This window comes from Oryzias latipes, chromosome 1 (assembly GCF_053564925.1).
Source record: "Oryzias latipes strain Hd-rR chromosome 1, Olatipes_Hd-rR_3.1".
Taxonomy (NCBI): Eukaryota; Metazoa; Chordata; class Actinopteri; order Beloniformes; family Adrianichthyidae; genus Oryzias; species Oryzias latipes.
In genome coordinates, this window is record NC_136237.1 from 6143855 (window position 1) to 6158314 (window position 14460).

Here is a 14460-nt window from a genome sequence, read left to right on the forward strand (position 1 = left end):
TGGAGGGCTGGCACATGGGAAATTAGGGTTTGTTTCCCATGAGCCCCGATTAGCTTCATCCAGTGTGGGTCCTTGGGCAAGACCCTTAATGCTACTGACTAACTTTATAGCCACAAGGGGGCCCAAGTCTGGGTCTTGCTGTTTCGGTCCCCAACCTGTCTTTTATCCGGGCTGTGAACCGGCTGGGGACCAGTTGTTTTCCAGATGGATACAATGTAGGGTTGTGTCAGGAAGGGCAAACCAACTGTGCGAATAAGTGGAAGTTGATTTTCAGTGGCAACCCCAATAAAGGACATGCTTAAATTTGAACAGTACCAAATAGACATATATGTACTTAAACAGCACGCACACAAACATACACACACTCACACTCACACACACACATGACACATTAAAGGCATTAAGTACAGTGATTGTTAAGTAGAGGTTTCACTGGAAGCTGCATGCGTCATTTGTGCTCCATTTCAAAACAGCAGGCCAGTTAAGACACTGGCATAGTTAGCAAATGTTGTGTCACAGGAAACACATGACAATAAAAAGGGATGGGTTAAGAAGATAAATGAACTTTGTGAACCAAGGATCTGATGCTGTCATCTTGTTCTCAGGTGTCATATCTTTCAAGCTTCCTGATGTTCTTCATTCACCTTTGATCTCTGCAAATGTGGAACTCATGGACACACATTGAACTGAACCTGTTTGGATTTGTCAGCTCAATTGAACTCCTATTTTTCCCTCTGCATTCACAAATGGAACATCAGCTTTGACAACCAGCACCCCTCAGTATCATGTTTCTGTCAGGAATCTGCTTCTAACCAGATTTTCTGTTTTCTTTCAAGTTTATGTCAGTTTTCTAGCAATCAATAAACTTTAAACATTTAACCTGTTTGTATTTGGACCTGTATACATGCTTCCCTGAATCCCTTTTTGGTGCAATGGTCTGACAAACTGCCCAGAGTGTTTCCCACCTTCGTCCAGCAGTGGTTGGGAAGGTTCCAGCATCCCGGTGACCCTGAGCAGCAATAAAGTGCTTATAAAAAAAGGCAAGAAGTACTAGAGTATTAGGGCCACCATCAAAATTAAAAAAGTAATATTCAGAGATTTAAAGTCGGAAATTTACTACTTTAATTTAGTAACATTTCACATTTGAATCGCATAAATGTATGACTTTTTTCTTGTAGATTTCTGAGACTTAAGGTCATCAATTTATGAGATTAAAGTCATAGTGAACGCCACGCAGCAGCAGAGCAGACAAAACTAAACAGAGTTGAGCAGCTGAGCTGAATGTTTATTGATAATGCTCCAAGTGTTTGGAAGCTCATTTGTTTGATTTACGATTTACCAATGTTTTATTTATTGATGGGTGATTTGCAGGATCTCTGCAGTCGGAAGATGAAGACATCGGTGTCCCTGCAGATGTCCACTTCAATCCTTTCTTCCTCCACCAAAGACAAGATCTCTAAGTCTGTGTGACGCTTCTGTCTGAAGAGACCCAGTTTTCAGGATTTTTAACGTTCTTATGCTAATTTAACAATTTTTTATTCCTATTTGTTGTGTGTTGAAACGAGACGTTTCATCTGGATGAGAGGGCGTATGTCACACTATTTCCCTTTCCCTTTGGTGTTCCTTGTGCAAATGACAGGTTCATGGTGGAAGGTGACCACGGACGTCTGGTATGTGACTGAAAAGGAGAATAAATTAGCAAACCCTCTACACCCAAACATGCCTCTGAGGTCCTTGTTTTACATATGAAACTCCACATTACAGACACGGAACACTGGAAAGCCGGCTACGCTAATAATAATTTGGTTTTGATTCGCCAAAAGGTTCCGAATTTTTATTAGTTTTTATTTTCTATCCGGTGATAGAGCTCCACATCTTTCATCTTCGAGCAAGGCTCTGATAAATTGAAAACTGGTGACTTTTTTTCTTCTTCTTCTTCTTAAAAGTAGTAATTAAAGAAAACAAAATTGTTTGTAAACTGGCCCTAAATCTCCGTCATAAAGAAGCAGATCTCACAGGAGCTGGTTTTAACTCTCTCAGTCTCTGGTCCACTCTTAAAGCACCCGAAGCTGCAGAGAAAAACCTGAAGCCTTCACTCCTGGGTCTGTTAGGATTTTTGCAGGGAAGCCTAACAGTGTTCTTTGGAACCAGATGACCCCTGAGGGCGTCCTGCTGTGCGGCTTTGACATTAGCAGAATGAAACTAAGTTTAAAATAAACTTCAAAGACTATGTGATTGAGATTTTATTGAGTGACAGAAAGAATACTGAAATCATTGTTGTTTCTAGACCTGCTCGCTGCTGCCGTGAGAGGTGGATCGATCCGTCAGGAGAAGAGACCTATCCTCCCTTTCTTTTGGATGTGGAGCGACAGGATTTCCGACCAGCACCAGGGTTGTCTAAAAGGCGTTTGTCTTCTTTAGGTAATAGCTTGAAATAAACTCAAAAAAATTCTGAAAGCTTTTAAAGAAAGACAAGAGACAGACAAAATTGTATGGATTTATTAGTTTTTCAAAAAAAGAAAAGTAATATCCAGTGAGTTTGAAAACTGTACACAATTGTGTGAACAGATTTTTGTGTCTCTTAATAAATTGTGTTGTATGGAACTCATCAGCGTAGTCTGGTCATTGCAGACGTTCAGATTAAAACAACAAGCCTCCTATTGTAATATTCTTACTGTAGAAATTTATGTTTTCTGCATTTTTTGCTAAAGCGTTTTTTTTTGGCATGATTTTAGGACTTTTTCATGAGAAAAGTCTCTCTTTTAAATTAGAAACACATGTGTATCAATACGTCCAGAAAAGAAGAACATAACCAAACAGTACAGAAAACAAACTGAGCAAAAGCTGACAACTGCTCATATGACAAAAAAATATTGGAAGCTTAGCTGCAGCTTTTCAAAGACTGTCTCAGTTAAACCAAACTTGTCAAGGTTTCACAGAGAAGACTGAGACCAGCAGGCAAAGCCACAGCAGCAGTGACAGATGTAGAGCAGGAGGGCTACCTGAGCGAGCTATGGAATGGTAGCACCTGCCTGCATTTCCAACTTTATCTACAGCCACAATCTCTACAGTCTGCGAGCAGCAGGAGGCGCTGTAGACTACTTGGACAACGGGGTCAGTCAGCAGGGTGTGTGAGAGGTTTCCATTACCCTGACGCAGGGAAATGCTTTTGATTCCTGTGCCATTGTCATCAGTGATGTTAGCTGACAGCTCCCAGCGGAAAGACCCACACATCGACGCATCCCGCGGGCAATCATCAGCCACAACCGTGACGTCTCCACACTGTGGAGGGAAAAAATCTGTAATCTGGAAAAAAAAAAAGAATATTTTTAAAAGATTTGCCTATACAGTGAATAGAAAGCAACTTTTAAAGCAACTTGTAACCAGTTGTTATGCTTTTTAATGTCATAATGCTGATGTTCCACAACCGTGACGTCTCCACACTGTGGAGGAAAACAAATCTGTAATCTGGACAAAGAAAAGACAAGATTGAGGATTTGTTTGTATTAGGGAGGGTAGAAAAAACAGCTTTGCAATCTATTTCAACTGCAGTTTTACTGTGGGGATTAAAGTGATGGAGCTTGTTTTACAAAGAGCAGGGAGCTTTTCTTCATTAATGCCATGTAACAGACATAACAGGCTGGTGGTAGGGTCTGATTTAAACTGTAGAAACGGCTTACATGACATTAAAAAATAATATGAACCAACATTGACATTGACACATTCTGTTCTTCCTCTGTCGCTGAACCGCCTTCTCTGACACCTGTTCAGCTTCCACCATCTTTATGACAAATAATTGTCAGTCTAGGCGGCGGTGGCCTTGTCCCCTGGCTTCCTGGGTCTTTCGGTCCTCTCTCCACGGGTCTCCTGGCTGGGCCACTGCTGCTTTGGTGGGGAGCTTGGTGTGGCAGTGACCGGGAACTCCGCGTCTTTTTACTTTTGTCATGCACCACACAACCACTCACCTGAGCACAGGTGTCAGCTCACATTTGCAAAAATAGTGAGGATGATGGAACGATATATGGTTGATATGTGTTTGTATGCGTAAGTGTGATCTGTATTTGTATTGGGTATTTGTTGACATGTTTATGTGTGAAGGTTTTTTCGGAGCCAATCTATATGTTTGTAATATTGAAGTGTGTGGATGTGTGTGTCTGTGAACAGGCCCCGATCTTCTACAGTACGTTTGACCATAATAATGATAAACCTCCATCAACTAGTAACCTGTTTTTCTAATCCTACACCCTCGGACTTCTTAATGAACCTCCAACTTCTTAAAGCCTGAGCCTGACTCTGGTCCAGAGCCTGAGCCTGACAATTTTAAGAGGTCTAGTTTTTAACTCTATTACAAAAATGAATTCTAATATAAACATTATTACATTTAAGATAATATATCCCTAAAACATCTCCATTCAGACCTATCATACTTGGGAATGGTTTCTATAATCTTTAGATCTTGTGTCAGTGAGAGTTTTTTTTTTTGTATTTACCTTTTAATAAATCAGTTTTAAGACTATGTAGGGATATTTTCAGTTACCTTGGTGACAACAGACAATCTCAGGATGATGAAATTGGAGTCAGCACCATCAGGGGATTTAGCCTCAATAGTCAAAGTGGCATCTGTTCCTGACTGCGTGTTGGCAGGCGGTGTCACAGTCAGTGTAGCGTTAGAGTACAGTCCAGATGTTAGTGTGAGGCTGTGAGGGCAGAAGAGTCAGAAATGCGCATTCAGGTATTACAAATGTTAAATAAATTACAAGACATCACAATATTTCTTTATTCTTCTTAGTAGCTTAGTCTTGGTTTTAAAGTAATTCTTCAGTACATTATGACTCATTTTCAACTTTTCCTCATACGTATGCTAGTAATTTTTTATACAGTATGTTAGGCGTCAATCAAATCTTAGACACTTTCTTTTAGGTACATTTAAGATCATCAATTTTATTAGGTGGTAACCCAGTTCTTACTTGTCATCAACTCTTGGACTGAGCTAAAATGTTCACTTGTCTCAGAAAAATAGTTTGGCTTTATCCCAAAATGTCACAAGTCTTTTAGAACAGAACCAGTCCATCCAGCTTCAGTTTACCTGCTTGGGAAGTTCATGGGAAAGTCTCGGTCATTTCTGGCATTTATGGTATACAAACCACCATCCCCCTGTGTTACGACACTGAAGGGGAGGATTACGATTTTTCCTGGCTCCACACTTTTGTCCACCACAGCCTGAAGAAATGATGCAACAGAAAGTAGAGAATAGATTGATTTTAACCTTATAGTCAACATTCAATCATGGTTTGTTATAGAATAAAGCTTCATAAATGCTATCCTAGTTGTTTCCATTGGTGGATTCTTTTTTTTTTGGGAGGGGGGTTATTGCATTCATAGTTGATAACTTTTATAAACAAAAGAGCAAAAAGGAGATATTGACCTTGATGTGAACACTGGAGACGGACATTCGAGTGGTGGACTGTCTTTGAAAGTCGCTGTTTGAAACTTTGTCTGTTCCTTTGACAGAAATCACAAAATTCTCCTTAGGAACAGCATCAACAGTTGCCAGGATGTCGCCATTGCCCATGTTGTGTATTTTACAGCTGGTAATGGTCTCTGGACTGGACGCCATAACAAGGTCAATGTTTTTAACGGTCACTGAGGATGGACCATTTCTCCCAGTCACTAAGAGCATCAGCGTGGCCGGTTGACCTGTTTTTGTAACAAGACAAAGAGACGTTTTCAAACAGAGACAGACATGGAATAAAGTAAACCACGAGATTTACTCTGACACTGTGACGGAAAATTGATCTTAGGACCATGAGACAAATATGAGAACTATTAAAGAAAGTATGTAAAACAAAAAGGATTGAACTTTTCCTTATTTTTTTGTCTTTTTAAATATGTTCCTCATAATAAACATCAGAACCTTCTTTGTTTTATTCTTTCACATATTATCATTTACAACAAGTGTTTCACAAAATTAAATAAATTAACGTGAACGGTGAACTGCAGTAAGTAAGATCGCTGCACCTGCTTGTGGACGCCCACTGAGGGGTGCATACCCCAGATGAGGTCCTGAGAAGCTTTCCACAAAGTCATAGATGAAGGTAACTGTGCTCTGACCTGGAAACACAAGAACAGCATTTATTTAAAACATGAATCCAAAACCCTTTTGACAGCACTGTCACCAGAGATAAAATATATATAAAGTTCTAATGACTTATGACAAAACTGACATAACAGCAAGACTTATCTCAACAAATATTCTACAGAGGGTGTATTCAGACTGGACAAGTCTCTTGGTCAATGATTATGTTCTGTAATTCTCTGTATATTTAGGAGTCTGACTGTTTATCTGTCTTTTATTACCTTTTAACTCTCCATTGTTTCCTGTTTTGTCATGAGAGAGTTACATTCATGTTTCACTCCCTAAACTTTTGCACTTTGGGTCAACCATCACACTGTTATTACGCATTCAGGACGGTACTAAGTTTATATAAGAATTAATATTCAACTCCTGAACAACCCCTGCTTCTGTACTTGCTAGTGGACCTCGCCTCTGGCTCGTCTCGCGCCCCCAGCCATCCACCAGTTCCATCTGGATGAAGCCCATCTGCTACACTATTCCGACATGTAGTTGTTGAGTTAGATAAGCTAATTGTTCTTTAACAGTCCTGGTCCATCGCCTGTCCATCCTGGGAGAGGATCCCTCCTTTATGTGGACACCCCTGAAGTTTTTTCTTTTTTTCCGCAGGAATCCCTCATTTTATTTTTTTAGGTGTTTTTCCTAAGAATGACGGTCTACGAGAAGGGATGCCCAGTCCAGCTTAGTCTGTTTAGTTTAGTTTTGCAATTACCTATTGTATTGAATTTTTATCCTTGGCCAGCAGTCTCAGGTGTGATTTAAAGTCACTCGCTTGTTGACCCTAATGCCATGTTCCAGACTATGAAACTGGTAATGTCTTAGACTCAAACAGGTTGATGGTGAACAATGGGCTTTGACCAAAGGCAACACTGCTTTTGTTTGCCAGTTACCCACCTGAGGTGATCTTCCATCTATTCAATAGCTGTTAAGGGTTCGCTACCAGAACCAGCTAAGCTAAAATGCCTTTCAATGACTAACAAGAAAGAGAGTAACCTATCAAAAACAAGTGTAAAAAAAGAGAGCCATTCTTTAATTCATTCATGAGTAAGCCTTACTGTGAAAGTCAGACCAAAAGTATAGATAGATAGATAAAACATCTCACCTCTGATGGTTAATGTGTATGGCCCATTGGATTTGATGCTAATCTGCCAAGTTCCTGTCTGTCTGTCGTCACTAAGACGGATTCTCCACAGGTTTCCCACAGTCCGAAACGTAGCAAGTTTACCATTGGCCTCATTGTGAGTCTGGCTCACACCTGTAATTTTTAATTGATGTAATAATTTAGGGTACAAATACCGTAGAAACAATTTTCATTCTTTTTCAAATAATACGTATTGAAAGAAGGTTCTAAGTTACCAGTAGGGTTGGTGAGTGTGAAAGAAATCGATCTTCCTGTGATGTAAAGAGTGATATTTTTCAGTGATTCATCTAACATGAAAGAAAAGGTCTCCTCAGTTCCATCATTTCTTGCTCTCTGCAGAACTGTTACCTGAAGATAAAACAAAGCAATAAAAGGAGTAGCTTATCTCTCACTCTTTCTAACAAGTCCAGCCCGTTTACCGCTTGTGCTTGCAATATTCTTACCAGAGCAGAAGTTGAGGTGTCTCGGATAATGTCTGTCGCCTGAGGCAGCTCTGACTTTGAAACCCGGATGGCCTGACCTCCAGATGCCAAAGCTAAATCTTTGTAATCATCAAAGCTAGCAGCTCTGAGAGAGCGACGGCGCCTCCCAGTGGCGCCGGTCTTAAAGAACGATAGCTGATGAAAAAAATAATAGTTCAAAGTTTTCATTGTATTAACTTTGGACTTGGAAACATTTGTCATTTTTTCTGTCTTTGCCAGTGCTTACCGTTGACTTGGTGCTGATTAAGAGGGCATCAATGGTGTCCTTGAGGGCGATGTCTTTGGCTGTTGCATCAGTGAAGACATAGATTTCAGATGATGATGATGCTCCCGTAAGGGCCAACTTAAAAACAGCATGAAAAGGTAATTTTGACAAGGTAAAATGAAACAAACATTTTTACATGTAACATGATACATTTTTTAAGTCACACTGAAGATTTCGATGGTTCAGTCTTGTACCTGAATTCCAGACAGGCACATTTCTGGTTCATCTCCCCCATCTTTTGCTGTAAGTTTTGAAAGTTCTATTTTCATTTTCTCAGGATCTGTTGTTCTGAACAAAGGCCCAAAATCTGCAAATTGCCACACACACAAAAATTCTTAGTGCAAAAGTTTAAATGTGTATTAAAATCAACTTAATTGTCAAGCTTGACTAATCAGCAGCTCGACTTCAGGTTGAGAAAACACTGCTTGTGTGATCATTGGGGGATCTAGCTTGAGTGGCACCCTGGACAAATCCACCCACGGGGCACGTCAGTGATCATGTTTCTTTGGAGGAAAAGATAGCATTTTATTTGAATCTTCTGCAAACAATGGTATGAACTATGATATGAACATATTCGGAATGCAGGCGTGGAAAAGAAAATCCAAAAATTTAGTTTTGCAGATTCTTTTAAAAATTATATAGACTCGTTCGTCACTGTTGTGCCCCAGTCTTTTATTTTGTAGAAGATTGAGCTAAAAAAAGAGAATAACAAGTTAAAAGATTATAATATTTAATGAAGTTTCAAATTTTAACAATTTAGATTAAACATAGAAGTAGTGTAGCATCAGGACGCTGGACCAAACCAATGTCTCTCTTAACCCTACAACACTTTGACTGTAAAAAGTTACACCAGCACATTTGCCGGGTGATTTTTACCCAACATAATATACCTCACAAAAAGTACTTTTCAAAAAAAAAAGATCAAAATCACATGATAAAATACAATGGTTTTCTTTTATTTTAAACTGTGGTATGTGTAACAAAATGAAAAAGAAAAACATTTAAAAAAAAATGTTATAAAATTACTGAAAATTTTGAAATTTTGGAACAAAACATTCCTAAAAAAATAAAATAATACTAATACTATAATACTCTTTGGTCCACCCATTCCTGGAACACGTGAGACTTCCCAGGTGAAAGCCGTCTTAACACACGACATATTGAAATTAATGTAAATAGCTTCGCTCGGATGAAAATCACCCGACGACAGTTCCTTACGGCAGCGGTCCCCAAGCCCCGGGCCCCGGACCTGTACCAGTCCATGGGTCCAGGACCCGGCTGCAGAGAAACTTTGAAAAATTGCCCGATTCTCTGTTCCATCCGTCTATGTCACTCTTGACGCAGGCCAAGGCGCTCTTCTGGGTCACGTGATAGGTTACGCTAAAATAAAACCCCGGAGCTACCAAAATGAGTAAAAAACAAACGTCTTTGGAAATTTTCTTTGCCAAGGGGAAAAGGCCCAGTTAGGAGAGAGAAGAGGAGCGTTCAACTCCAAAAAAAGAAAGCTACATTTAATAGACAGAACTTATTTTTTGCACCACGAGTATGGGAAGGTCAGAGGATGATGAGACCTGTGTGATGTACAATGTCATGCCTGCCAATTTAAAAGCTCAAAGCTCGTCTTATCATGTCTCTGTTCCTTGTATAATACCATACCGGTCCGCAGCGTTAAATAAGTTGGGGACCACTGCTCTACATGTATGTTAAGGAACATATATGGAGTGGCACAAAGTGATACAAATGTCTCTACACACAGCCAACTGAACCATTCAGCTGCTGCTTCAGAATCCATTGGAATTATACTAAACTTTATAATAAACTTTATTTATATAGCACTTTCGAAATCCAGATTACAAAATGCTGTACAATTAATATGAGACAAAATCAGTATTAAAAACAGTTTCCAGTATGGAGAAATAAAACCCAGCACACACATGAAACGGTGATAGTGGTTAGAATCAATAAAATCAATAAATCAGTAAAATCAATAAAATCAACGAAATCAATAAATCAATAAAATCTAATGTTTAAATTTAAGAACCAGTAAAATCATTAAAAGCACACTTATAGAGGTAGGTTTTTAAAAGAGAATTAAATACTGGTAGGGACTCAGCGAGTGTTAATTGCATAAATGATCAAAGAGCTATGGTAGGGAGCCAGTTTAGCTCGTGCTGGTTTGCGGCGCCTTCCGTCCATGAAACCAGGGTTCAAATCCGGGCTGTTCCCTGTTCCCTTCTCTACCTCTGTGCCGGTCCCAAGCCCGGTTGCTTTGAGAGGGTTGCGTCAGGAAGGGCATCCGGCGTAAAACATTGCCAAGTTTACCGTGCGACTAGTTCGCTGTGGCGACCCCTGATGGGAAAAGCCGAAAGAGAAACAACATCAAAGAGCTATGGTAGTTCAAAGAGCTTGTGTCATTTTGTTGTCACCTGCAATAGCTAAACAAAAAAATAAAAGAAGACAAAAGTATAACAAAGTGTAGAAATGTCTGAAACTTAAGTGAGGAGAAGATGAAAACAACAGATGCCTCGAGCAACTATTGAAGAACGTCCTTAGATAGACACATTCTTTTTAGAAAATGTAGGCGTTGTCCATTGATAAAACTTTGGTCCTTCATGATACATGCATGATATAAGTAAGTTGTGGATGTGCACAGATGTCAGTCGTGGGTTTCAGCCAATGTCTCCTTATGTGAATTTGGTTATAAACTGTTCAAAATTTGTAGTCAGTTGAAAATTACAGAGTTCGTACGCAATTATTATTTGAATTATACACAATTGTTCTGGATTCTTGCAAGATGCATATGTTTATTTGTGGCTGTCCACAACTGTTCCACGTATGTCCACAGACTTTTCACAGGTGAACCACCAATTTATATCTTTTATATTGCGTTTACTGTGAACATATCACGTTAAAACTACATAAACTGACACAGGAATCTCTATTGGACTGCATATAAACAGCACAATAATTACACATGGTATATGGCCCTCAAACCGTGAGGGGTATATAAAATGGCTGACCTTTCACCCCTCCTGCAGTCTCCCCCTGTCCAGCTCATCTGGTCTCTTGCTGGGAGTGCCCGGCATCTACGAAACCTGGCCGGGTATGGCACGACTCTGGACGCGCACTTCTAACCCTTCTCACAAATCTCCCCAGCTGTGGCTCCAGCCGGCAGTCCCCTGTCTTAGCGGGGGTCCTGCCCCGACGGCTGCCTCTGCTAATGCCTAGCAGCTGACTTAGAACTGGTGCAGATCAGGGGAATCTGACTGTTTGATTAAAACAAACCATCGCTTTGGCCAGTGGTGGGAGCTGACGCAATGTGATTTGTGCTCAGTGCTCTGAATGTTAGAATTAAGAAAGCACGGGTTTGGTTCTTTGCATGGTTACTATGTACTTCTGCAGAGGTTTTAACGTGGTTCATTCGAGATACAAAGAGCTGTCTGAGGACACCAGTAACCACACTGTTGTCCTGCACCAGACTGGGAGGACTGAATCTGCAAAACGTAAGCAGCTTGGTGTGAAGAAAGAAATGGTCGGAGCAATTATTAAAAAAATGGAAAACATACAACAGAACTAATAATCTCACTAAATCTGTGGCTCCCAGCAAGATCTCACCCTGTGGGGTCAAAATGTTCACAAGAACGGTTAGCAAGAATTTCAGAACCACACGGGGAACCTAGTAAATGATCCGCAGAGAGCTGGGACTAAAGTAACAAAGGCTGCCATCAGTAATAGACTTCGCCACCAGGGACTCAAATCCGGCAGTGCCAGAGGTTTCCACCAAGCTAAAGCCAGTACTGTACATGTGTCTGCCCATCTAAAGTTTGCTAGAGAGCAGTTGGATGAGCCATAAGAGGATTGGGAGAAAGCTCTATGGTCAGATAAAACCAAAACAGAATTTTTTGGTAGAACTTCAATCATCATGTTTGGAGGAGAAAAAATGCTGAGTTACATCCAAAGAACATCATATCAACTGTAAAGCATGGGGGTGGAAACATCATGGCTGGGGCTAGTTTTCAACAAAAGGAGAACTTATCAGTGAAGAGTAAAGAATGAATGGGGCTATTTATCGTCAGATTTGGAGTGAAAACCTCCTTCGAACAACAAGGGCATTGAAGATGAAAACTGGCTGGGTCTTTCAGCAGGACAACAATCCCAAACACACTGTCCAGGTAACAAAGGAGGGGCTTTGTAAGAAGCATTTCAAGGTCCTGGAGAGAACTATCCAATCTCCAGATCTCGACCCCATAGAAAATCTTTGGAAGGTGTTAAAAGTCTGTGTTTCCCAGCGACAGCCCCAAAACATCACTGCTCTAGAGAACTGTATGGGGGAATGGGTCAAAATACCAGCAACAGTTTGTGAAAATCTTGCGAAGACTCACAGAAAACGTTTGACTGCTGTCATTGCTAACAAAGGGTTTATAACAAAGTATTGAGTTGAACTTTTGTTATCGACCAAATACTTCTTTTCCACCATCATTTACAAATAAACTCTTAAAAAATCAGACAATTTGATTTTATGGATTTTGTTTCCTTATTTTGTGTCTCATAGTCGAGACATATTTATGATTAAAATGACAGACTTTTCTAATCTTTTTAAGTGGGAGAACTGGCTGACTAAATGTTTTTTTGCCCCTCTGTATTCTCATGTATGACCACTTTTCATCTGTGCAATATCCGAAAAGTTGTACGTAGCAGCAGTGCAACACTGCCTAGAGAATCACAACAGTTAGGTTGGAATGCTAGAACCTTGCTCACAACCCAATAGAAAAATCTTGAATGGAAATTTGAATACTGCGTTTGGTCCACATGAAGGAGAGTAAAGAAGATTCTGGTTTGACTTAGGCGTAAAAGAAAAGATCTTTGGTCCCCCAAGCAAACCCTGTACATTGACAACTCAGCTTATGTACCCAGGTCTGATCAGTCCGCACTGACCCTAACCCTGCCTTGTGATTAAAACAGTAATCTGAAATAAAACTCACATACAGCAGTTAGGATGTGTGAAAACTGATAACAACTGGTGTTCATTATTTCCACAAACTTATAACCATATTAAGGCCACTGATTGTAACACCAAGACCTGCTGTTGAAGCAAGAATTAAAACATGCACTGTGGTTTCACACCTGGGTCATTGAAGGGCACCAGAATGTACTCTGAGGGTTCGTCCTGCATTCCTTCTTTGCTGTTAATGATTTCAAAAGCAACAGATCTGGCTTCTTCAATTTCTTCTGACATACTTCCAGTGGTGTCAATAACAAAAGACAGGATAGACGCACGGGCCACCCCCATCATTCTGCAGGAAACATCAAAATACGTGTCAGATTTTACTGCAAAGTACACATTTCTGATATACTAAGACAGGAGAAGACAAGGAGTTTCATACCTTAGAAAGTCTTCATTTCCTGCAGATAGGATGATGTCATCGAGTAGCTGACTGGTGGCTTCTGTGGCAGCTTTTACAGCAGCGTCAAAGAGGGCTTTGTTATCCGTTCGAGGCTCATCTTTACTAATACCTCCTCGTGGAATGGTTTTGCTGGTCTGGTCGGCCTCACCTCCATGGCTGCATTTACCTGCCACAGCCCAAAAGCCCAGATTAACATGTTTGTGTGTTTTTTTTGTTTTTAACTAAATAAACTCATGCAGGGTTTTATCCAAAAATATTGGCAACATCTACTCTGGGTGCAGGGTGACCACTGTGGGTTGATGCCATGCTTCTCTCTGACAATTGTCCTATTGAATGAAATAAATCTGATCCTGTATGTTTGAGTTGACATGAATTAACAGGTACTTCCTGTTTTATGTTGCTCCTTCTCATTTTCTGCTTCTGTTCTTTCCCTTCCAGCTTAATATTTTCTTTGATTCCTTTCCATATTCTGCAAATGTAAATTAGGCCCTATCATGGTCCACTTGAGACATGGTACTGTATAAGTTTCTCCGTGAACCATGTTACCTTCAGGCTTTGCAGAAGAATAGAGTCCAAGGTAGCCTGAGGTGAGTTTCTTCTCTTTTAGGATGTTGGGAAGGATTGCGTTTGAACATGTTCCACTGGCACAGTCAAGACATGTGGGAGTGTTTACATCTGTGGAAAATGACACAAGTTAATTCACTACAGCTTTCTACTTATTTCTCTACCGATGAAAACAGATATTGCCTTTGAATCTGCCAGAGTGGCCAACACGCACCTGCAAGGTCTTCCAAGGGAAGGTAGGGGCGGATTAGATTGATGTACGGCTCTGTGTTACCCAGTTCTACCCAGTTACTGTGACTGTAAAAATCCTGTTAATGCATCAAAAAATAGATGTTTAATGAAAAATATTTCTGCTTTCACATCAAAAAGCAAATTGTGTGTCAAACAATGGGTTTTGCTCCATAACTGCAATAAGACAATTAAAAATTATTGCAAATGTCAACATGACTGTTAAAAAAGTTAAAGTTTTT

The 14460-nt window shown here is 40.1% G+C and overlaps 1 protein-coding gene across 4 annotated transcripts in view; it reads right to left on the bottom strand.

Moving 5' to 3' along the window:
* Nucleotides 1-2484: 2484 nt before the first annotated feature.
* Nucleotides 2485-14460, bottom strand: part of LOC101165952 (von Willebrand factor A domain-containing protein 7) — a 37285-nt gene continuing 25309 nt past the window's right edge. For all 4 annotated transcript variants that reach the window (XM_078954716.1, XM_078954763.1, XM_078954682.1 and 1 more), the window contains exons 5-18: nt 14205-14298; nt 13973-14101; nt 13406-13592; nt 13146-13315; nt 8216-8328; nt 7983-8099; nt 7718-7891; nt 7490-7622; nt 7236-7388; nt 6019-6111; nt 5426-5697; nt 5087-5220; nt 4538-4697; nt 2485-3306 (exon numbers count right to left, since the gene is read on the bottom strand). In XM_078954716.1, coding sequence (XP_078810842.1) covers nt 2926-3306; nt 4538-4697; nt 5087-5220; nt 5426-5697; nt 6019-6111; nt 7236-7388; nt 7490-7622; nt 7718-7891; nt 7983-8099; nt 8216-8328; nt 13146-13315; nt 13406-13592; nt 13973-14101; nt 14205-14298 — 2310 coding nt within the window. In that variant the 3' untranslated portion in view covers nt 2485-2925. The remainder of the gene's footprint in view (nt 3307-4537; nt 4698-5086; nt 5221-5425; nt 5698-6018; nt 6112-7235; nt 7389-7489; nt 7623-7717; nt 7892-7982; nt 8100-8215; nt 8329-13145; nt 13316-13405; nt 13593-13972; nt 14102-14204; nt 14299-14460) is intronic.